Consider the following 24,244-nt stretch of genomic DNA (forward strand, 5'->3'; position numbering starts at 1 on the left):
TCTGATGGCCATACTAACACAGTGGGGGGGGGGGAGAACCTTATCCAGGCTAAAGGACATATTCCATTCTGGGCAACCTTCTGAGGAACCCCTTCAAGAGGTGGGCGGGGCCAGAGGCAAAACTGGGCGGGGCAACTAACGCATTTACACAGCCCTCTTTGTCCTCCATACAGGCAAACTGGAGGCATTAACAGAGTTCAAGGATACATTCCAGCCGGATGAAACCTCTTAGGGTATTAAGCGGTCCCAGTGAGAGGTCTGGCCTAGCCCAAGGGACAGATAGGGAAGCCTGGAGGGTCACAACTGGCCCTCCCCTCACTGAATGGCATTGGGGTGGTTCTCCTTAGTGTATTAATAAATGATAGTAGTAGTAGTGGTAGTAGTAGTAGTTTTATTTATACCCCGCCCTCTCCAGTCAGCGCCGGGCTCAGGGCGGCTAACACCAATAAAATCACCGTAAAAACATAATAGGGGAAAAAGAGAAGGGGGGGAACCAATTTAAAATACAGGTTAAAATGCAATTTAAAATGCAGCCTCATTTTAAAATAGCCGATAAATCAAGGCCATAAGGGGCGGGAAACATAAGGGTCAGGCTGAGTCCAAACCAAAGGCCAGGCTAATGAAGCTAATGGGGTTTAGCTTTCAAATAAATACAGATAGGATAGTACTGCGCCTTTGACTATCTCTCGATTGCAACCTCTCAGAGTTTGAATGCTCCTTCTTCTTAAAACAAAACAAAAAATAGGTCCCTGCATGTGAAAGCTAGCACTCCAGGCAGAAGAGGAGGATCTGTTAGATTTGCATATACAGGGAAATGTACGTTTGTTGGTTATATATGAGGGCATCTAAAAAATGTGGCTTTCCCTGGCATTCTGCAGTCCCAGAGAGGACCTTGCACTTTTTCTGCATATATGACTGGTAAGAACCCAAGAATGCAAGTTCCAGTTTCACAAGTGCCTTTGAGTGGCGTGATGCCAGGAACTAGTGCTTGACTGCCGCTGCTCACAGGATTGGGCTCAGGGCTTCAGCTTTTAACCAAAGGGGCACTCAGGCTGGTAGCTATGTTGGATGTGGTTTTAGTAATGCCTTTTGAAATCCATTCCTGTGCCCAAGTTTATTTCTGACGCTTATGAAGCTTAAAATTGCTTCCTGTGCACAACTTATAGTTAAATTTATCATGGCTGGTACTGGATTTCTTATGCAAGGAGCTGTATTGTTTATTTTTTTTTAAGTGTCCCATTATCTGCAGCTTGTATCATCTGGTGCAGTAATTTTGATGCCACAGAGCCATTATGGTTATGGATTGCCTTATTTTAGAAAGCAGAATCTGAGATGCACTGCAGCAGTAAACATGGAAACACAGATATATAAAGTCCAGAGAATGCAATGAGGCCTTGTGTTAGAATACATGGTGTGCGATAAAAGTTTCTAAGGAACTCATTAATAAGGTGGTAGCGTGGACTGTACCACTTCAGTTTTCTGGTGGGGTATGTGATTCTTAATACTCACCCCCACAGGGCAGAGGGGTGGGCAAGCCTCATATGCACTATCCAATCAACAGCTATTTTGGCACTGGTTTTTTTAAATAAATAAATAAATAAATAAATAAATAAAATCAGCATGATCATCCTATGAATATGGCCTAAAACAGGAATGAGCATGTTGTTGACACAGCGCCACGCAGCCAGTCCATTTTTGATATATGAAAATTTGCATGCCAATTCAGAGTGAGGACAGTGTTTCTCCTTAACACAACAATATTTTTTTACAATCTTCCCCAAATTACTGAAAGAGCGAATGCTTTTCTCAACTGACAAAAGCTTTAGAGAGATGCTTTCCCTTTTCTGAATAAGCCAACTCCACGCTGTTATCTGCTTCCCTGGAGGTGATGATGTTGTTGTTGTTGTTGTTGTTTTACACAGAGGACCAATCAGACAGATGAATTTGCCACCTGGCTCCTGAAACGGCAGTCTCTATTCTGTCACCACAAAATTCCACCCATCCATTGCTACCTCATTCAGTTCCACACACAAACCTATGCAGTTAGTAGCAAATCCAAGGTGGAATTTCGAAGGCTTTTCAAGCCGATTTAAAGATGTAATGTATTTATTTTAATTTTTTTGCAGGTTTCTGGATACTCGTTAGTCATACAGGCAAGAGACAGTGGGACTCCTCCTCTGTCGGCGTCTGTGACGGTCAACGTTGACATTTCTGATGTGAACGATAACAGCCCTGTATTTACACCTGCCAACTATACAGCTGTGATTCAAGTAAGTTTGGTCCTGAACATCAGAAAGAAAATCTCCAGTCCTAATCTGATGCTTTAGGTACGATTTAAGTGGCTTATCAGCACTGAATTATCTCTTCTGCCCCTACCCCCCTGGAAAGGATAAGAACATTATTCCTTAGCTCTGTAACAGGTCTTATGTTTGCAGTGATAAGGAACCATCTGGGTCCTTTGCAGCATTTTATGACTGATTTGCATAAGTAGTAGTTTAATAGCTAGAGGCCCCCCGTATACCTAAGAGCACCTCCATGTAAGTCCCTGTGATGGAGTTGGGGAACCTGTGGCCTCCATACACTGTTGGACTCCCAATTCTCATCAGCCCCATGTGAAGTGATAAGAGCTCATTGGCATTGGAGTTCAGTAGCATCTGGAGGACCACAGGTGCCCCACTCCTGGCATGGGAAGTGAAGGATGTGACCCAGGGAAGGTTTGGTCTTCCTAGTCAGAAACAAACCACACTTTCAGAAACCAAAACCACAACTGTTCTTCGAAATTCACACTTCTCTTCACATTGCATTGCAGTTCTCCAGGCTAGTAATGCATACAGAAATGTACACGTTAGCAGAAAGTGTTCTATTTTTGCTACTCCTCCTCTTCTTCTTCTTCTTCTTCTTCTTCTTCTTCCCCACCCATCTGGCTGGGATACAAAAATGCATTATATTAGGGAAAATGTCTTAGCAAAAGTCTGTAATTGCTGGTGAAAATTTTAAAAAATGCATTATAATTGGGATAATTGCTTAGCAAAAATCTGTATATTTGGCAAAATTGCACACAAATGTGTGTATATTGCAAAACATTCTCTGGTGAATTTTCATGAGGAGAGGACTTCAAAAAAACAAAACAAAACTACAAACTGATGCAGAAATGTGAATGAAGAACCAAACTTAAGGCTGGAGAAATCTTAGAAACTGAAGGAAACGGATATTGACAGAGTCACCCATCCCTGTTTGGGAATCAGAAGTGCTGTTTTCACAGTTGTGTTTGGCAAACTGTACTTTGCTCCGGTTTGGCTTGCGCTCATGCAGCAACACACAGCTGAATGATGAAAGAGAAACAAGTGCACGCCTGCGTCTTGCAGTTGCTTGCTCTGTTGTCCACATTCACATGTATGCTTCCAACAAGCGTAGTTTTCTCCATCTGTACTTCTGTAGTGTCTGCACTGCCTACTCAGTTTACGCCCCACATGGGTCTGTTGCGTGGACAGTACAGATGCAAATTACTTTGTCACTGCAGTGAACAGAGTCTAAAGAAAGTAGCAGCCAACAGAGGCCTAAAATCAAAGGGGTGCTCCCTCCTCCTTTTTTGGTGATAAAATATCACTGACAATTCACTCTCCTTTAATTCCCCCCAAAATGTGCTATCCTTAGTGTAGGCGTGACTACATCCCTGATTAAAAATTATCTACCTTGCTGTGAATTGGGAGTGGGCAATATGTATTTCTTTGGATGTTGCTGAACGTTTAGGTCCTACTAACCCCTGTCTAACATGGCCAGTGGTCAAGGATGATGGGAGTTGTAGTTCAACAACATCTGGGAGTTCAAAGTTTGCCCACCCCTGCTCCATATAGACATCAGAACAATCCCATCAGTACAAATAAGCAAGCCTAGCAGGCATTTTGCTACAACTTGCTCTTATGCAGAATCAAAGTGGGAGATTTTTTTTGCAGACAAACAAAAGAACCCTCATAAAAAAAAACCCACATTCGTATGCATTCTATGCAGCAGGCAAAAATGTATCGAGATGTATAATTAAAACCCTTTTCTTAACATATACACTGTGTGTATGCACAAAGGAAAATAAACCAGTGGGAACAAGCATTCTGCAGCTGGTGGTGACAGACAAAGACTCTCTGCACAATGGACCCCCTTTCACCTTTTCCATCTTGACGGGTAATGAAGGCGAAGAGTTTGCATTGGACCAGCAAGGCGTCTTACGATCTGCAGTCGTCTTCAAGTACAGGGAAGCAACTGAATATGTGCTCTGCATTCAGGTACTGCTCTCTTCGTACACGAAAGTGTTGGGAAATAGTTCTCATGGCAAACTGTCGTGCCATCTTTCTGATTTCACCCCCTTGTACTGTGCTCAAAATTGTGCATTTTATTACCCACTTTTAATTCTGTAGAGATGGCTAATTAACCAGATACCTTACAAAACTGTTCACGTTAAATGGAATTTGGGAGCTGATTAACATTAATGATGCAGGATTTTAATTGTTGTTGTTGTCACACATGTAGGCAAAGTCACTGTTTTACTGTGTAAGCAGGAAGGACCAGACCTCTGCTGCCAAAAAGAGCATGCATTTTGCAAATGCTCCCTGATCTAATTACCTAAAAGGCACAGAGATCACACAGGCTGTTAGGCCCCTGAATTTCTCATGAATTTCTCCCAGGTTCCAGTTCCAACAGTTCAGGAAGAGTCCTGAACACAACACAATCCTAAGTGTGAAACGCAGGTAATTAATTCGTAATTAATTCCCACTGAGTTTGCTGAGTCTCACTTCCTAATAAGCATATTTAGGATTGTAGCCTTGGGTCAAGTTTCAAAGCTAATGTAGACTGCACAACGAACCCTGATAGAGAAACTTGGCAGATTTACCTGTGCATGTGTGTTTCCTTATTATTTTAAAACTGTTTATTTGGGATCAGAGTCTGTACTGCAAAGACTCTGAAGTTCTTTCAGAAAATGGAGCGCTCGGATCTTCATCGACCATTATTTGAAGTAACGGTGTGTTTCGTTTTGCAATTTTATCATGCATCAAACTAGGCAAAGGATTCTGGAAAACCTCAGCAGGTATCCCACACCTATATCCAAATCCGGGTGATCGAAGAAAGTATCCACAAGCCAACGGCCATCCCTCTGGAGATTTTTATCGTCACTATGGAAGACGACTTCCCAGGAGGCGTCATCGGGAAGATACACGCGACGGACCAAGACATGTACGACATCCTCACGTACGGCCTGAAGTCCGAGCAGAAAAGCTTGTTCAAGGTCAACAACCACGATGGGAAGATCATTGCCCTGGGCGGGTTGGATAGCGGGAAGTACATCCTGAATGTATCGGTCAGCGACGGGAGGTTCCAGGTTCCCATGGACGTGACGGTCCACGTGGAGCAGCTGATGCAGGATATGCTTCAGAACACGGTCACCATCCGTTTCGAGAACGTCTCCCCCGAGGATTTTGTGGGGCTCCACATGCACGGCTTCAGGCGCACCCTGCGCAACGCCGTGCTCACCCAGAAGCAAGACAGCTTGCACATCATCAGTATTCAGCCCGTGGCGGGCACCAACCAGCTCGACATGCTGTTTGCGGTTCAGATGCCCACGGGCGGCTTCTATAAGCCTGCCTACTTGATTCAGAAGCTCACCAATGCAAGGCGACACTTGGAAAATGTGGTCCGCGTCTCAGCTATACTGGAGAAGAATTGCTCGGGATTGGATTGTCAGGAGCAGCACTGCGAGCAAAGCCTGTCTATTGATTCCCATTCCCTGATGACCTACAGCACAGCGCGGATTAGTTTTGTGTGTCCCCGATTCTTCCGAAACGTACGCTGCTCTTGTAATGGTGAGTGGTCTCTCCTGCCCCCCTCTCTTCTGCCGCCACCAATCCCATTCCTCCCCATCCTAGTTTTTATTTCTCTAACGCCAGCCAGTTCCATTCAGTGAGTTTAAAAAGAGCTTTTGGAAAACGTACAGCTGAGAATCGATTTCTCACGCTCAGCAGGAATGGCTGGCGTTTATTGATGTCAAATGGGAGCCGGTGAACCTTGACCTCCGTGGAACAAAGCTGTCCAAAGTTTCCAGGGCCAGGCCAGTCAAAGGGATCCGTAAACCTCGTGCCACGAAGAAAGGTTATAGGGCTTTCTAGCCGAATCTGGGGGGGGGGGGGGGCATGAAGGGTGGCTGTGTAAGAACAGCCCCAGACTGTATTCAGTATTTTCAAATAGAAGGTGACATTTGACCCAAGTGATAAAAGTTAAAAAGGGCTTGTCTCATTCCCCTTTTTTGCCGGAGTAATGAAAACCAAAAAAGCATTTCATTAAGTAATTGGTAGCAAAGGAGGGTTCTTGACCTTTTTCAGCCTGTGCTCAATGCTATGCTAAGGATGTAGCTCCTCCCCCCCCCCCTTTAACAAACCACCTTGTGAGATTGTGATCTGAAACTTTTGTACCATTCTTGAAGGGGGCGTGGTTATCATTGCCACGGAATACTGCACATTTGCTTTCTGTTAAAATTAGGCACCATTTACGTACGTGCCACAGTTTTGGGGTGCTGCTTCTTTTTTATAGAATTGACACTCCGGGGCGTGAGCATCACAGGGAGGTGAGGCTTGGAAACATACCCACAAAAAATGACTCGTTCATCTGCAGGAAAATGTTGCTAGCTTGGTGGGGTCTGGCAGAGAAGGGACCAAGAGCTCTGTCTTCCCTCCAGTAATTTTCTGTACTTTGGGTTATATACGCTTCAGGTTACAGACTCCACTAATCCAGAAATAGTACCTCAGGTTAAGAACTTTGCTTCAGGATGAGAACAGAAATCGTGCTCTGGCAGCACAGCGGCAGCAGGAGGCCCCATTAGCTAAAGTGGTGCTTTAGGCTAAGAACAGTTTCAGGTTAAGAACGGACCTCCAGAACGAATTAAGTTCTTAACCCGAGGTACCACTGTATTTCTGTGCTGGGCATGGAGAAGAGAGCTTCTCTGCTCTGACAGCCCACTCAATTTCCATGCTGGACACAGCAGAAGGATGGAGTGCTCCTTCCCAACCACACTTCTAGTTGCTGTGAATCACTATTGGAGAGAGCGTCATTGCACTCAGATCCTGTTTGTGGGCTTCCCATAGGCATGTGGTTGGTGGGCTGCTAGACTAGGTGGGCTTTGGGTCTGTGCATTATTACCTTGCTCACTCACCTGCATGGAATTCCATGCACTCACCTACATGCAATTCCTTATCCCCCTGTGGCTCCCAGGTGAGTGTATAAATCCAAGGCTACAGGTCTGATAAATAAATGGTCAGCTTGCAGCTCAAGAAAGCTGGAGCAGAAGCAAGCAACATTCTTGAAATTTGTATTTTACTAGGAATGCTATTCCCACTGGCAGATGCCATGGTTATTCACTATTTATTCAGGCCAGCTGTGCAGCAGTTTTACCTAGTTTACCTTGATTAGCAAACTGAGTTATCAAAACACCGCGTAGTCCGAAAGACAGGAAAGCAAGGGTTTGGGCATCTCCAGGGGTTTGGAACTTTGATTCAGGTTGGATAGCATCCAGATATGTAGGTGGTTCTGTCCAAATCTTTAGGCTACAATCCATAAAGTTTAATTTTTAAGTCTTCTGAACTAATCCCACCGACTGTAATGAAATTTTTTCAGAAGCATGTTTACCCAGCCAGATGCCTCAGTGAGACTGGGTCCAGTGCTTTTGTTTCCCCTCTCTGGTAATGTTAATGTCCATAAGGTAGGGTTTTTGTCTGCATCCACAGAAGTAAACAAAATGTGACTTAAAATGTGTTCATCTAACCAGAAACAATGACCGTATTTTTTGCTCTATAAGACTCACTTTTCCTCTCCTAAAAAGTAAGGGGAAATGTGTGTGCGTTTTATGGAGCCAATGCAGGCTGCGCAGCTATCCCAGAAGCCAGAACAGCAAGAGGGATTGCTGCTTTCACTGTGCAGCGATCCCTCTTGCTGTTCTGGCTTCTGAGATTCAGAATATTTTTTTTCTTGTTTTCCTCCTCCAAAAACGCAGTCTTGTGGTCTGGTGCGTCTTATAGAGCGAAAAATACGGTAAATCCTGCGGATCTTGCACATCATTGCTGTTGGTTATATTCCCTTTCAACCAGTGATTAATGGTGAAATGCAAGACCTTTTCTTAATGAAATTTTCCTCCATGTCCGATACCTAGTTCCCACCCACCCCACTTACGGGCATCCCTCATACCCAGGCAGCCCATGCAGTATTGTCTAGTTATGGTATTGTTTAATGTTGCTCTGCAGATGTCGTTAGACTTTCAGGTCCCATCATTTCTGATCATGCTGACTGAAGCAATTGCAAGTTCGAGTCCCAACAAAATTGGGTCACAGGCTCCCCAGCCTCTGCTTTTAGAGACTTACGGTTTTGGTGGTTAAGAGTTTTCTTCTCCCACCAACAATTCTGAGAGCCATAGTTAGAAGGGAGAAATCATGGTAGTGGAAACTAAGGAGTCAGTAATGTGACATTGATGTAACCGTTCAGGAACTTTGCTGACACCGTAACACAGTATACAATATAGTTTAAATACCAGTTGTCACAAGTCAGTATTAGCATTGACAGAATGTCACTCTAAAGCATGACAGCAGTTAGTTTTCCTGTCTGGAAAATAAAATATAAGATGCGACCGGGGCTAGGGCAGGGGGAGAAAGCAGTGCTTTGGGTTTTCGAGTCTTATTTTCTAGCTTGACACTCTGAAAGAAGCAATCAGTAGCTTGAACCTTACACTCCACTACAACTCCAGTAATCTAATAATAAGCATCCAGTTTTGAAAAGTGATTGGTGTTCCTGTTCCTGCTGGTAGGCTGTGTCTGCACATGACATAATAGCCAAATCTCTTAATAATAATATTTAGCAAAAGGCACTTCTTGGTGTTCAGAGCACTTTGTATAGACTGCCTTAGTAATCCTCACAACAGCGCAGCAGCATGGATCAGTAGTATTGGTTTTCTCCATCTTATCGTCACTGTGAATATTTGGGGCTGAGCTGAGATTTCGTGCAGGTAGGGAGTTTACAGCTCACCCAACTGTACTGCACCAGCTCTGATATGGCATGGTGTGCAAAGAACGGTTGACGTACTGAGCCAGGAGTGATCTACCTTTGGGTGATGTAGCAGCCACACCAGTTTTGGTACCATGTAGATGCTGCCATCATGATAAATAGCTTTTGCTTACACATCAGTATGTATTTAATCCACGATGGTGGGTGGATTCTGCACTGCCCAGTTGAGTGTTAATGCATATCCATGTAAATCCAGGAAAATGGATCCATGGAGTCATCACCATGTTGCCAGGCAGCCATTTCCTTACTAGCAAAGGTGACGTTTTCCAGAGTCGCTCCAGTTCTAGCTAGATTTCATGGCCATGCAGCAATGACATGTTTTGACCACAGTTTATTGGCGCTTTGCTATTTTAACAGCATCATTCTCTGGTTTTAGTGTGTAGTGCATATGGACCTTCTCTATACTGCTTCTTCACGTTTGCCTTGTGTCCAGTTTCCTGCATTTTCACAGTTCCAAATCATGTACCTGTGTGGAAAGCAATCTACACCATGTGTTTTGCTTTGTGCATTCATATGATCTTATTTCTAATGGTAGCCAGCGCCCAATCCATGTCAAACTGATAAAAAAACTTCACAACTTTCTGCAGACATCTGAAGGCAGCCCTGTATCGGGAAGTTCTTAATGGTTGACATTTTGCTGCGTTGTTGTTATGTTGGAAGATACTCAGAGTGGCTGGGGCAACCCAGTCAAATGGGTGGGGTATAAGTAATAAGTGATTATTATGAAGGAAAACTCAGATGAAGCACTCGGTTGTTCAGTTGGTGGTGGCCATAGTGATCACCACCATGGAAAATATGTCAAAAAGACAACACCTAAATCTGCAAGTATTGTCAGAATTGAAAACTGATTCTGGTATTTTGCCATAGCAGCCTTAGATGGAAAGGAAGTCCATCTTCCCATTCCAGCTCATTGTACTAGCTCAAAGATTTTAGGGACGCATTTGCAACCTGCATATATTCCCATTTGATATTTGAATTTAATTTCATTTTCCAAACACACAAAAATATGCACAGCAATCAAACATAAATATGTGTAGACTGGTGGATAAACTTAAAAGCATAGCATAATAAATAAAATAAATTAGTTATATCTGGGCCTTACTTTGCCAGACCCTAACCCTACTAAAAAGATTCCATCCCAACAAATAAAATCATTGAGTGACAGGCAGCCAAGTCCCACTCAGAGCAGACCTACTGACGTCAGTGGGTCTACTCTGAGTAGGACCACTCATTCGATATCACTCATCTTCTTTTATCCCACTTAACCTCACAGCAGACCTTGGGGTAGCTTAAGCTGAGATATCGTGACTTGCCTACTGGAGTGTGATGAACTCTGTGGCCACACAGGAATTTGACTTCCTCACCTCTTCAATACAAGATGAGGTTGAATCTACCCAGTGCACTACACTTGCTCTCCAACTAATTGTCACATTTATTCGTTTCTAAAATCAGATGGATCCATCCCATCATATTAAAGAGACTTGATACATTGGCTGAACCTCTGCTTTTATATCTGTAGTCCAGAAGAACAGTCCTGTTCCTGTTCCCGCAGGGGAGTGTCATCTGTTTATTTGGGGGTTGCCTAGAGATTGTGTATTTGTTGGTTCTAATTGCGGGAAGAAACAAAGAACAGCGGGGGGCGGGGAGGATATGCTGGACTTCAGAGCAGAGACTCAAGCCTGGGCTATAAATCCCCAAAGGTGGATAATGTCCTGGTGAGTGCTTTAGTGGCTTTTGGTCCCTGCCATTGTGAAATCACCCTGAAAATGCATGTTAGCCAGGAGCAAGGCAATAAGACAAGATTTATAGCTTGGGGCCCTTATATCCACAAAGGCAGACATAAAGAACCCTCTCCAGAGCTTCAATATTTTAAAAGTTTTGTGACAGCTATAAAATTCACCTACAGAAGCTTGAATAAAAAGTTGAAATGCCTGTAGTTTATCTGTCAGGACCGCTCTTACAGTTTGATGGGAACGCTGGCTTGCGCTGAATAGTGGCTTTGTGCAAGGACTAGGCAGCAGTGCCAGAGCTGGAGCGGCGTCACAGTATTGGCAGAACGGGATGGAGCCATCCTATGTGACCCCGGTTGCTTGGCGGAGAACACCTCTTGACGATTAAAAATAAGAAAAGAAAAGAATCGGAAGAAGCACACGATAGCACTAGCAGTTGTGGCTCCTGGCATTTGCACTTAGGTGCCCTTCTGCTTTTGCCACAGTGCTGCAGTCGTGGCAGAGGCACGGGGTAACGGCTGATTTAATGAAACCCTAGTTCTGCGATCGCATCCTAGCACCAGCTCGTGCGCAAGCTGGGACTAGCTTGCTGAAAAGAGCCCAAATGTATATCCAACCCGGCAGCAGAGCACACATTTTGGATGCAGATTTTATTTACTATAGTAATTCAGCACATTTTATAGCCCCTGCCAGTTTAGGGGCGGCCAATAAGCTGCCTAGCTAGGCAGGGTTGCTCTACAGCCTGGGCTCCCAAACTTGGGTCTGCAGTTGTTTTTGGAGTACCCTTCCTATCACTGCTGACCACTGGTCCTGATAACTAGGAATGATGGGCGTTGCAGTCCAGAAATAGCTGGAGACCCAAGTTTGGGAAACCCTGGGAAACCCTGCTCTGCCGCCTACAAGACATCACAGCCCTGGGAACAGTTCTACCTTAGTGGCTTGCCACTCATCCTAAAGTTCATGGTTCCAGCCCTGGTAGCTCCTGACAATGGGTACGTCTGCCGCTGGGCAGCTGATAAATGGATCTGTTTCGTGTTGACTCAGTTCAGCAACCTAAATGTCATTTGCTTCCTTGGAGAATCGGGAGGCTCATCACAAAAGTGTCGGAAAATAGCCACCTTGAGCATCTCAACCAACTACAGAAACCTTTTCAGTCACATGCCTTTGTGAAATACCCATGTGCATCTCTGGGTGCTTGAGGGTTTATGACCCATTTGTAGTTCAGCCAAAGCATCGGTGAGTTTCTCTGGGGTGTTTTTTGGCTACTGTGTAGGGTTGTGGTTCACTTGGGGTCTTGCTACCGTAGGATCCGAAGGCCTCTGCCATCACAGAGATTACCTGAGACAGTTTGCCTGCGCACCTGTCAGTTTATATGAACTTAGTAGCTCAGGCCCACACACCTTGTGCCTCATCAAACAGAACACAGCCCGTGAGCCGTGAGTGAAAGCCCAGCAAGAGTTTGACATCACCCACCCACACGCTGCTGTTTGTGCTGCCTGCCTAGGCCCGGAATGCCCTAGTGCATGACTGGTGAGCTGTGTTTGGTTTGCTGGGTCATGCAGGCCTGTCGCATTAAATTATAAGCTTCTTCCCACATGTCTCTGGGCTTCATGGGGAGATTATTCTGCCTAGAGTGGGAATCAGCCGAAACATGGCAAAGATTGATTACAAGGCTGTGTATTGATTTTATTGCTTGGTGTCAGAGATTTCACCAGAGGTTAAAAGGTTGTGAAAACATGCGGTGCCTTGTTCCAAACTCTCAGCAGGGTTGTCTTCCAACAAGCTTATGTATATTCATGAGTCCTGCAGCTTTTTTGCCCAAGTGACTTGTCTATCTGTCAGCCGCGGAGAGGCTTGTTGAAAATTATCGCCTGACATGACATAAAATTTAATTGTGTTCTGAGGACAAATAACCTGTGCATACAGATCTCTGCGCAAGTGCCTAGGCTATACATAGATACATTGAAAGAGCCAGTGGAATCAGATGGACAATTGGGAACTCCAGAAGATACTATTTCAACTGCTTTGCAATTTTTAGCAGAGCCTTATATCACTGCAGCCAAGTTATCCACACATTTTAAAATACACATAAAAACAACAAAATAGTGAGAATAAGGATTTCTTCCAGCCCTGAAAGAGAAGCCATGATTTTTAACCATGTGCTGCTGGTGGTGTTTAAAAGAAACAAGCAGGATAGGAAGAAAAGAACCTTGAAATGAGAATGTGAAATAACAGGATAAATGATTCCATGTCTGCCGTGCTATGTGCTCTAGGTATGAAAAGCTTCACCTGCTGATTTTTTGCAACTCAAGACGGTTTAACAGCAGGTGTGGAGAACCTGTGGCCTTCCAGATGCCGTGGGTTCCAACACCCATCAGCCCCAGCTGGATGGCCAGTGGTGAAGGATGATGGGAGTTGTAGTCTAGAAACACCTGAATGGCCACAGGTTGCCTCTCCCTGTGCTGTAGACACACAGGAGCAGGCTGGCAATCCTACATGCCACCGGCATCCCCTGAGCCAAATATGGTCTCCTGAACTGGTGATATTTGGCCCCACAATGGCTAACTCTAAACACAAAAGAGGGGTGAAGATTAATATTATTTGGGGCAATGGAAGGTGAGTACAGTCATACCTCATGTTACATTTGCTTCATGTTACATTCTTTCCCGTGGCGACCCGGAAGTACCGGAAAGGTTACTTCCAAGTTTTGCCACATGCGCACAAGCTCCAAATCGTGCCAAGCACCTGCGCAGATACGGCGCTTCAGGTTGCGCTCTTTTCATGTTGCAAACGGGCCTCTGGAATGGATCCCATTCGCAACCAGAGGTACCACTGTATATACTCAATGGGAGGAGATAGCATGTTGGTCATTTTCCATTTCAGATTCATCCTCTGGCCGGACAGCTTGCTTGTCCAGGCTTTTTGTTGTTATGATGCAAGCCTCCATAATCTGAAGGTGTCCTACACAGTGCCGTGAACTTAAGACCAAGCCTGGTTCCATTGTGGCTCGTATATTCCCATTCTGCGCTCAGCACTGTACATTGTTTGTAAGAATTTCCTACGCATCGTTTTGCACGGCGGTGGCAAGGCAGGGCCCTTTGAGCTGTTTTATTCCTTCAAGACCTAGCAAGCAAATATTTGACAAAGTGAGAGGAGCGCCCGGAAAGATTAAATTGACCGCAATGCACTGTAGATCAAGCACAGGCATTTACGGTTGCTGCCGTATTTGTAGGCAGGCCGTGTCCACTTAGAAGCCTACAGTAATAATTTTTCTGTTTCCAGGAAAAGACCTACGATGCAAAGTAATTGGAGCTATGCCTCGAGCAACACCATGCTTCCCTTGTGGTGAAGTGCGTTAGGGACTCACTGTCTGTGATAACTACAAGGAGTGTTTGCCCCCGTACAAGTTCACTGTGTCCTTTATACTCTGTAAATAAGACTTGGGAGCCAAATAAATGAGATGGTCAGAGAATCCTGATTTGGCTGAGACTAACAGAGATTGCTTTAATTGCAACAGGAAGGAGTTGTTCTTCCTGAATTTGTTTTAAGATACCACACATGCACATACCATGTTTAGATATTATAGCCAGATAAACAGACAGACAAACGCATTTAACTGTGGATCAATCTACGGTTAGAAGGAGAATTGCAGCCAAAATTTTGCAGGAGAACATGGTTGTTTTGAAAACAGAACTTTCAAGGTTCCACAATGCCCTCCGCGCATACTTTTGTGCTGTTTTTCTTAGTTTACAGACTTGGTCAGCTAATGGTTCAGAGCCTTTTCTCCTCAAAATTCCATATTCTTGACAACGACATGGTATCAGTGATCACAGAGCCAATATGCTGATATAATGCTTCCATATTATCAGTCATATTTGGCTTGGTGACTGTGCCCCATAGCTTCAGACTCAGCTGGATGGCAACACCAGTTCAGAGTGAGGGCAAGAAATAATTGCTGTCACTCAGAATTAGTGGCTTTTGGGTGGGGGGAGAGCCACAATGCAGACATTTGCCCCTGGCACAATCCTCCCTGAAAGATCTCTGAAAGGAACCATATTTCTTGGGACTCGAAAGTATTTGCAAAAAAATGTCCTTGCATTAGGGCTGAGTTTTGGATAGAATGAGATTTGCAAGCTGTGTTTTCAGATGGCCATGATTAGCAAAAACACTGGTAAAAGCACAACACTGCATCATGGATGGTTCCAAAGAGGGAAGGACATAGAAATTCATCCAGAAGAGAGGAGGAAGGAGGGAAAAGTTGCTCACAAGGTTGAAGAAGTGGAGTATGTGATCCCACAGTCGTGCATCTCAGAGATGCTCCCCTTACAAGATTTGTTGCAAGATTTGGATTAGCCAAGGTCCCGTCTGTAATAAGTGGGCCCTAAGGCCCTGAATCCCACTCCTTAAAATAAAATCTGAACAAAATTGGTGAAGCAGTAAAGAGTTTATTTAGTGCAATACGTTCTTGCAAGATCAGGTGTCCAAAGTAGGCACACCCCAGCTTTGGCAAAGCATAAGCTTATATTCCCTATACCTGAAGCGCAGGTTCCCTCCCTTGTCTCCCCATTGGCTGGGTACTACAAGGTTTACAGCCTATCACGACCGCCTAATTTCCCTACTAACATTCCCGCCCCTGTTTACATCTCCCATTACTCTGATTTCAGCGCCCCTCTAGCCTTATTTATTATTTCCCTTATTTGGTCTATGTTCCTGTGCAGTTACTTGCTAAGCCAAGCAAAAATAACCACATCTTGACCACAAGTTCTAAACATCTCCAGTTATGAGAAGTGAGTCAACCTAGACTGCAGGTGTCTTGTCGATAACTGTTATAACCTCATTCTGGCCACATGCTCTAAAACCTTTCTAGTTATCAGATGTGAATCGATCTGAACTGCTAGCATCTGTCTAAAGGTAAAGGGACCCCTGACCATTAGGTCCAGTTGTGATCGACTCTGGGGTTGCGGCGCTTATCTCGCTTTACTGGCCGAGGGAGCCAGCGTACAGCTTCCGGGTCATGTGGCCAGCATGACTAAGCCGCTTCTGGCGAACCAGAGCAGCGCACGGAAACGCCGTTTACCTTCCCGCCAGAGCGGTACCTGTTTATCTACTTGCACTTTGACATGCTTTCGAACTGCTAGGTTGGCAGGAGCTGGGACTGAGCAACAGGAGCTCACCCCGTCGCGGGGATTCGAACTGCTGACCTTCTGATCGGCAAGTCCTAGGTTCTGTGGTTTAACCCACAGCGCCACCTGTGTCCCTAACATCTGTCTAGCTTGTTGCATTTGTGGTTTATGTGAAAAAGCAGCATCCTCATTCCTCGCACCATCTAACTCTTTAAAATTCTGTAATTCCTCCAAAGAAGGTTTTTCCTTTATGTGCTGGATAACGTAGCAGTATCTGTTTTATTCTCAATTTGCAACAGGAGGATTGTGTCCAGGCTCTAGTGATCCCTGCACAGAGAAACCCTGTCCCGGAGATATGCAATGCGTGGGCTACGAAATCAACCGGAGGCCATTCATCTGCCAGTGCCCTCCTGGAAAGCTCGGGGAGTGCTCAGGTACACGCTCTGTTCTGTTGCACCATCAGGTATCACCCAAACCATCTTGGTTGTAGAAGTTCAATGCGGGTGAAAAGAGGGTTGGGGCAGCAATGAGCTTTACTGCTTTCCCAAGCTGGTTCTTGAGTCGGCCAGACTTTGCAAATGCAGCGTTTTTGCTGGGGCTGTTGGGAGTTTTAGTCCAAATCTATTTGGAGGGCGCCAGGTTAACAAAGGTCCATCAGAACACATGGCTGGTAGGCTGTATTTAGCTTGGCAGAACACAAGTTGTACAGGGCTTCCCCCATGTACCAGCGCTAAAATAATAATAATAAATTGTTATCTGGTTTGTTCACTACAAATAGACCCGATTGCATTTTATGCATGGTAGTAATTCCTATCAAGAAACAACATTTTCCCCCTTATTAGTGAATTAATCTTCCTTAATGTAAGGTGCTTCTACAAGAGGGACAAGTTTTTAATCTATCAGAAGATGGGCTCTTCTTTTTTAAAAAAATATTCTCCCTTATCAGCCTTGTTAGCCGTGCATCTTCCTTAATTAACTTTTTTTTCCCCTTTGGCAAGCGGTAGGATAATCTCCCAAGTCTTATTTCAAAATATGTGTGTGTGTGTGTGGTGTGTGTGTGTGTGTGTGTGTGTGTGTGTGTGTGTGTATATATATATATATATATATATATATATATATATATATATATGCAGGTTTAACCTGCATTCCTGTACCCGTGAAAATCTACGAAAGCATATATATATATATATATATATATATATATATATATGGCTTGTCTCTCTCTATTTTTGCCTCTTCTCCAAATGGTTTTTTCAGGACACACTTCCCTTAGCTTTGCTGGGAATAGTTACATCAAATACCGGGTTTCTGAAAATAGCAAGAAGGAGGAATTCAAGTTGGCGCTGCGTCTGCGGACTCTGCAAAGCAACGGGATTATAATGTACACCAGAGCAAATCCCTGTATAATTCTGAAGGTAATTAAAATAAGTTTATCTTTCCCCGCAGTTATTTTTCTTGATTATACGCTTCCCTCTCTTTGGGCTCCCACTGCTGGGAATGCTGCCCCCATTTTTAGCTGTGGATGCAGAAACTTTGGCGCTCTCGGGGCTTTTCTTTCTGTAGGATAATGAGGAACGAAACCACAGCTTCAGCAACAATGAGGGAACTGTCTCATTGTTTCTGATAGTCATGTTTCTATTGGGGGGGAAATGCTCCTGGGGGTGTAATAGGCTGTAGCAAGCCCAGGCGACTTATTCCGGCAATGCCTGTCAAAGCTGCCCTTAGTTACACAGGAAGCACCATCAGTCCACCTAGGTCAGTACTGTCCACACTGATTGGCAGAAGCTTTTCAAGGATTGACAGAAGACCTGGGGATTGAACCTGGGACCCTATACAAGGCAACCAGATACCCTACCACCGAACTACATCCCTTCCCCGAGGTTTGATCACCTATGGCAGCGATTCCTAATTAGCTAAGCACTGTGGACCCCCTGCTTTTCAAAAGCCAAGCCATGAACTTTTGAAAAGGTTGATATCTCTGCTGTAGTTTTTGTTATGCAAATGGTGCCACCATACCCTCCCAACATGTCCCAGCGCAAAAATGGGGTGCATGTATTCTGGGCCCTCTCAAGAGTGAGTGATAAAAAAATAGTCTGCCTTATCAGCCTTGTTAGCCGTCCATCTTCCTTAATTAACTTTTTTCCTCCCTTTGGCAAGCGGTAGCCTAATCTTCCAAGTCTTATTTCAAAATATAATTGGAAAGGACCCCATGGATCATCTAGTCCAACTACCTGCAATGCGCCCATACGCAGATCAAACCCACAACCATGGCTTTATCAACACCATGCTCAAACTAACTGAGCTCACATGACCCACGTGAGAGCACAGCCCAAAAAAACTGGATGGCCTGGACAGGGCCTTCTCGGTAGTGGTGCCCACCCTGTGGATCACCCATCAAATGTCAAGGAAATAAACAGCTATTTGAGTTTTAGAAGACATCTGAAGGCAGCCCTGTACAATCATACCTTGGATCTCGAACGCTTTGTGGCTCCCGAACGATCGAAGCGCAAAGTGAGTGTTCCGGTTTTCAACTGATTTTCGGAAGCCGAACGTCCAGCGCAGCTTCCGATTGGCTGCAGGAGCTTCCTGCAGCCAATCAGAAGCTGCGGTTTGGTTTCCGAACGTTTTAGAAGTCGAACAGACTTCAGGAATGGATTCCGTTTGACTTCCAAGGCACGACTGTATAGGAAAGCTTTTGATGTCTTAATGTGTTATTAATATTTCGTCGGAAGCCGCCCACTGGCTTGCCCAATGCAGTCAGGTGGGCAGCATATAAATAATATTTTTATTATTATTCTTGCTATAATAATAACAACAATAATAGTGTTGGGTAACTGCAAGGAAAAGAGCATTTCACTTCTTTTTGCTATTGAAGTCATAATTCCCACCTCCCTTTTTACATGTGATCAGACCAGTCCCATATTCCTGCAGATGGATTAGTTGCAGTTAATCTAGTTCAGTGAAATGCCTCTCCCTTCTGCCCCAGTTTTTCTACCTAAAAAGCACAGTGGAGCAATTCTGAGAGCCCATTTGCACAGAACTCTGTCCTTGCCGCCTTCAGAACTCTTGATCTGCATCCGACAGTGCAGGGCTAGCAAAACCTGTGTTTTCATGTGGGAGTCAGAATGCACACAAAAGAAATCTCTGTTTCTCTGTGCTTGCCATCAGAGGCACTTGGTAATGGATATGTGGCCTCATTGAGTAAAATTCAATACTGAAAAGTGTGAGGCTGCCATACGTTACCCCCGTCAAGGGTCGCCTGAAACTCCCATTGCTTCAGCTACAAGAAGCCTTGGATGTGATCCCAGGTGCAGCAGGAGCTGGAGAAAGTAATATTTTAATTAAACCTAACATTTCGCCCAAATGAACCTGAAATGCAATCCCACTAACTAAATATTCCCCTGGATGGATGGGCAGGCACCATTTTGTATTCATGAGCTGTGACTGCAGATGGACTTTGCAAGTCTAGGGAGGTCCCAAAAGGACCGTTTGATGGTTTCATTGCCTGTGTTGATATGCAGAAATGGATGACATCCAAGCACCTTATCCAGGCTAATATTCTAAAATGATATACGATGCCCATTCATCTCGCTTTGCTTATTTGGGGAAGCCGTTCAAGCGTGCCAATTTGTATGTCCCCTTAGTGGTTGCTTCATACTCTGCTGCTTGGTCAGGATAATGAGGTTTTATGTGGATGCACATCTAGGTATATCAGGGGAGGGGAACTTCCCCCAGCTTTCTGGTGCCCATATATCTATAGTAGCTATCGCCCCAGCAGCTGCAGCCAGACATACCACCCCCTCCGTCTAGGCAGCCAAGACGTATTGCTACATTTCAAGGGCATATTCTATCCAGGTTGAATCTCTAGAGGAAAGCAGGTGAGTGACATGATGTCATGGACTGGCTGGATGCAGAGGAGTAGTGGTGGGACGATGATGAGTGGTCAGAGGGAAGAAGAGGTGTCAGAAGCTGAAGAGGTTACAGGGTTTAGTGAGCAGGGAGAGTCTGGGGCAGATAGCAGTCCAGGCTCAGAGGCAGAAGAGGCTGGAGAGGAGGAGGAGAAGGGCCAAGAGACAGAGACGAGTCAGGCTCGTGAAAAGCCAAGGTGTAGCCCTCTCCTGCTTCAACACGCTCTTCTCCCCCAGTCCCCAAGGACCAGAAGAGGTATGAAGAGGGAGGTGCAGAGACAGGCACCCCAGCATAGTCTCAGATTGCTTGGGAAGGACCCAGAGGAGGAGGAGGCTTAGGCAACTGTGGGAAGGCGGGGACCTTCAGCCCCCACAACTGCCTCATTGGGGCAAGTTCTGCCATGAAGAGTTGCTGTGCTCACTAAGCCTGTGGGGTTAGCATTTTACATGGCAGCTGCAAAACATCATCAGCGTCTCTCTCTTGTGGCTTCCTTTTTCAGCTTTCAGAATTTGATTAAAAAAAAAAAAAAGCTTTGTATTTTCCCCAGTTGTGCACAGCCCGCTGCTGTTCTGTCTGGCTGTGACTTCCATAGAATGTCCAAGCTATTTCCTTTTCTGTGGTCTGTTTCTCCTCCCTAGGATTCATTTTAACCATTACCTTTGCTGAAAGAATTACACTGCCATTGTTGTTGTTTTCCCCTACGCCCTTTTCCCACTAAATTGTAGGGGTGGTCAGGATTGGGAGGGTGGTACGGGGGAGGCAGTATTCATCCCTTTTCCTGCATACAGAGGTCCCAAAAGAAAACGACGGACTTGAATGGCTCTCAGGGAGGATTTGACAAATTCATGGAGGAAAAGGTTGTCAGTGGCCACTAGCTTTGGTGGTTGTGTTGCAGGTTGTGTTGCAGGCAGTTGTGTGAGTACCAGGTGCTGAGAACCACAGCAGCTGAATACCAGTTGCTGGTCATCACTGCTGTATTTGGGTCCTATTTAAAGACTTCCCATCTGGTTGGTCACTGTGAGAACAAGATGCTGGACTAGATAGGCTTTTGTTCTGATCTAGCCAAGCTCTTCTTACTCGCTTGCGTTCTTAAATGGCTTTCTTGCAACTGTGGCTAGAGGCAACGGCAGTGTTGAGAAGGGAATGATACTGTTGTTGGCACCTGTGGTATGTGTGTCAAAACTCTGCCAGCCTGCTTGAAGGGAGGCACAACATCACCATCACAGGAAACGGTGTCTCTCTCATACTGCCTTTGCTGCTCTTAAGGACCATAAACTGTCTCCAGGCTGCGAGTTGCATCGGCAGACAGCTATCCTGGCCAGGAACGGTGGTGTCCTCAGCACTGCCGTCCACCCTTGAACCTGCCACAGGCTTTCCTCATTCTTCTTATTTATGAAGCACTTAAAAATTCTATTTTGTACTGCGCGAAGGATGAAATAGGCAGAATGGCTGCCAGAACGGTTTACAATCTAGCAGATGTGGCATAAAAGGGAAGGGATGGTAAGGGAAGAAGAGGACATGGAAACACAGAGGGTTCTGGTGGATTTGCATAATGGCCAGGTGGAAAGGCAGCTGATGTGCTTCTTCGCGTACAGGTTGCAATCTGTTCCCTCGGCATTCAGCAAAGCCTCAAGTCCCTCTTTGTCTGCTTGCTTTTGGGTTTGTCCTCGGCTGCCACCTGTGTGGGAGCGTCACATATGTAGGCTCAACCTCATTTTTCCTCTCTTAAGATGGAATCTGAAATCGGCTTGAAATGCTTATTGGGCAGGTGCTGCAAACTCTGTGATGGAGGAGAAAGGGCATACCCACCCTCGCTTCTGCCATGCCCTTGAGATATGCTCTTTGCACCCACAAAACCTTTTAGTCTCCTCCACCCACACAGTACCCTTGGTCACAAGGCGATGACAGCAATTGCCTTTTTCTCCCTTGAGAAGTACATAGATCTGAAAGAGGAAGTTGGAAAAGCGACACTCTATCCCACTTCCTTTTTCACCTCTATCTGCCCGTCAAAGGCTCAGGTTAATTCTACTAGATCTGATCCATTGGGAATGTGACATACACTGTGTACCTTTCCTTTTCATGTCTTTACAGTGGGGTGCTGAACCAGGAGCGGGTGGAGGTGAACTGACAGCACTCAGTCACAAATCCAAATGGGCCCATAAGCTTAAAAGGGTTGGAATACATGACACATTGCAAGCTGCTCCATACAAAATCCTAAACACACTGTCAAAAAAGGGAAGAAATGACAACAGAAATGGTACAACTGTGTACCATTTCTGTTGTCATTTCTTCCCTTTTTTGACAGTGTGTACGGGCTGCCATGAGGACCCCGTCACTCATGTTACGTTATGTATGTGGTGGTAAGGAGGGAGGCATAGCTGGTCCTCTTCCACACAGATAGCAGCACTGGTCCAGTAAGTATCAGAACCGGGCTTGTACATCTCTTTCTTTCTTGTTTATTATGACTACAGATAGGTTACAACCAGATATGGCATTGAATTATGCCACACTTGGCCCCAGATATCATAGCCCGGGCTAGTAATTCTCACCTCAAGGAAGAGACAAGCATTGCAAACCCCCAAGTATTCTTCTTCCGATAGGATTAAAATTCAAGCTCTAGAAGAATCCTTGGCTCATCACCATCCCACTTTCCAAACTGAAACCTCCTAAAACAAAACTTTTGCAGAGCCAGGAGAAGGACTGCCTAGACCACCCTTGACCTTGCAAAAGCTGTCAGTTGAGGGCAAGGGATCTAGGAGGAACTAGACCCATTTCCCAACTTGTGCGGTGGGACGGGACATGTGGGACGGGGACAGCTAAGGTTGCTTCATGGTGCCAAAGTAGTAAGTGAATAACAACGTTGGACAGTGATCCCGGATAATCTCACTGTTTTGCTGGAATCGTCTTCAGCACAACCCATAAATTAGAAAAATGCACAAGGAGCAGTGGTCATGAGAATATGTAACCACTCACTACTTCGGCACCATGAACGCCTAAAAAAAGTTTTACCGCTTAGCCTACAGGATAGCATCTATTACTTTGTTTCAACCATAGACTTATTATACTTCTACGGACTTTCAAAGATTGACAGACGTGTGTTCATTTCATTTCAAATATATTAGAGAATTTACAAGTATACACAGTTTGTTTTTGTTGTACTAAATCATGTATATTATGCAATAAGAATTGCAGTGCTATCTAGTATACTGGTCTTTGTGTTGCTTATAATAATAATAATAATAATAATTTATTATTTATACCCCGCCCATCTGGCTGGGTTTCCCCAGCCACTCTGGGCGGCTTCCAACTGAATATTAAAAACAGTACAGCATCAAACATTAAAAACTTCCCTAAAGAGGGCTGCCTTCAGATGACTTTTAAAAGTAAAATAGTTGTTTATTGCTTTGACATCTGCTGGGAGGGCGTTCCACAGGGCAGGAGCCACTACCGAGAAGGCCCTCTGCCTGGTTCCCTGTAACCTTACTTCTCGCAATGAGGGAACCGCCAGAAGGCCCTCGGCGCTGGATCTCAGTGTCCGGGCTGAACGATGGGGGTGGAGACGCTCCTTCAGATATACTGGACCGAGGCCGTTTAGGGCTTTAAAGGTCAGCACCAACACTTTGAATTGTGCTCGGAAACGTACTGGGAGCCAATGCAGATCTCTCAGAACTGGTGTTATGTGGTCCCGGCGGCCACTCCCAGTCACCAGTCTAGCGGCCGCATTCTGGATTAATTGCAGTTTCCGGGTCACCTTCAAAGGTAGCCCCACGTAGAGCGCGTTGCAGTAGTCCAAGCGGGAGATAACTAGAGCATGCACCACTCTGGCAAGACAGTCTGCGGGCAGGTAGGGTCTTAGCCTGCGTACCAGGTGGAGCTGGTAGACAGCTGCCCTGGACACAGAATTAACCTGTGCCTCCATGGACAGCTGTGAGTCCAAAATGACTCCCAGGCTGCGCACCTGGTCCTTCAGGGGCACAGTTACCCCATTCAGGACCAGGGAATCCCCCACACCTGCCCGCCCCCTGTCCCCCAAAAACAGTACTTCTGTCTTGTCAGGATTCAGCCTCAATCTGTTAGCCGCCATCCATCCTCCAACAGCCTCCAGGCACTCACACAGGACCTTCACCGCCTTCACTGGTTCTGATTTAAAGGAGAGGTAGAGCTGGGTGTCATCTGCATACTGATGAACACCCAGCCCAAACCCCCTGATGATCTCTCCCAGCGGCTTCATATAGATATTAAAAAGCATGGGGGAGAGGACGGAACCCTGAGGCACCCCACAAGTGAGAGCCCAGGGGTCTGAACACTCATCCCCCACCACCACTTTCTGGACACGGCCCAGGAGAAAGGAGCGGAACCACCGTATAACAGTGCCCCCAGCTCCCAGCCCCT

General features: G+C 45.4%; 1 protein-coding gene across 10 annotated transcripts in view; it reads left to right on the plus strand.

The window, feature by feature from the left end:
- Positions 1-24,244, plus strand: part of FAT3 (FAT atypical cadherin 3) — a 468,770-nt gene that overhangs the window by 417,789 nt on the left and 26,737 nt on the right. For all 10 annotated transcript variants that reach the window (XM_028726039.2, XM_077926982.1, XM_077926985.1 and 7 more), the window contains 5 exons: positions 2,127-2,270; positions 4,080-4,277; positions 5,051-5,849; positions 16,243-16,377; positions 17,201-17,358. In XM_028726039.2, the coding sequence (XP_028581872.2) occupies positions 2,127-2,270; positions 4,080-4,277; positions 5,051-5,849; positions 16,243-16,377; positions 17,201-17,358 (1,434 nt within the window). The remainder of the gene's footprint in view (positions 1-2,126; positions 2,271-4,079; positions 4,278-5,050; positions 5,850-16,242; positions 16,378-17,200; positions 17,359-24,244) is intronic.

This window comes from Podarcis muralis, chromosome 4 (assembly GCF_964188315.1).
Source record: "Podarcis muralis chromosome 4, rPodMur119.hap1.1, whole genome shotgun sequence".
Classification (NCBI taxonomy): Eukaryota; Metazoa; Chordata; class Lepidosauria; order Squamata; family Lacertidae; genus Podarcis; species Podarcis muralis.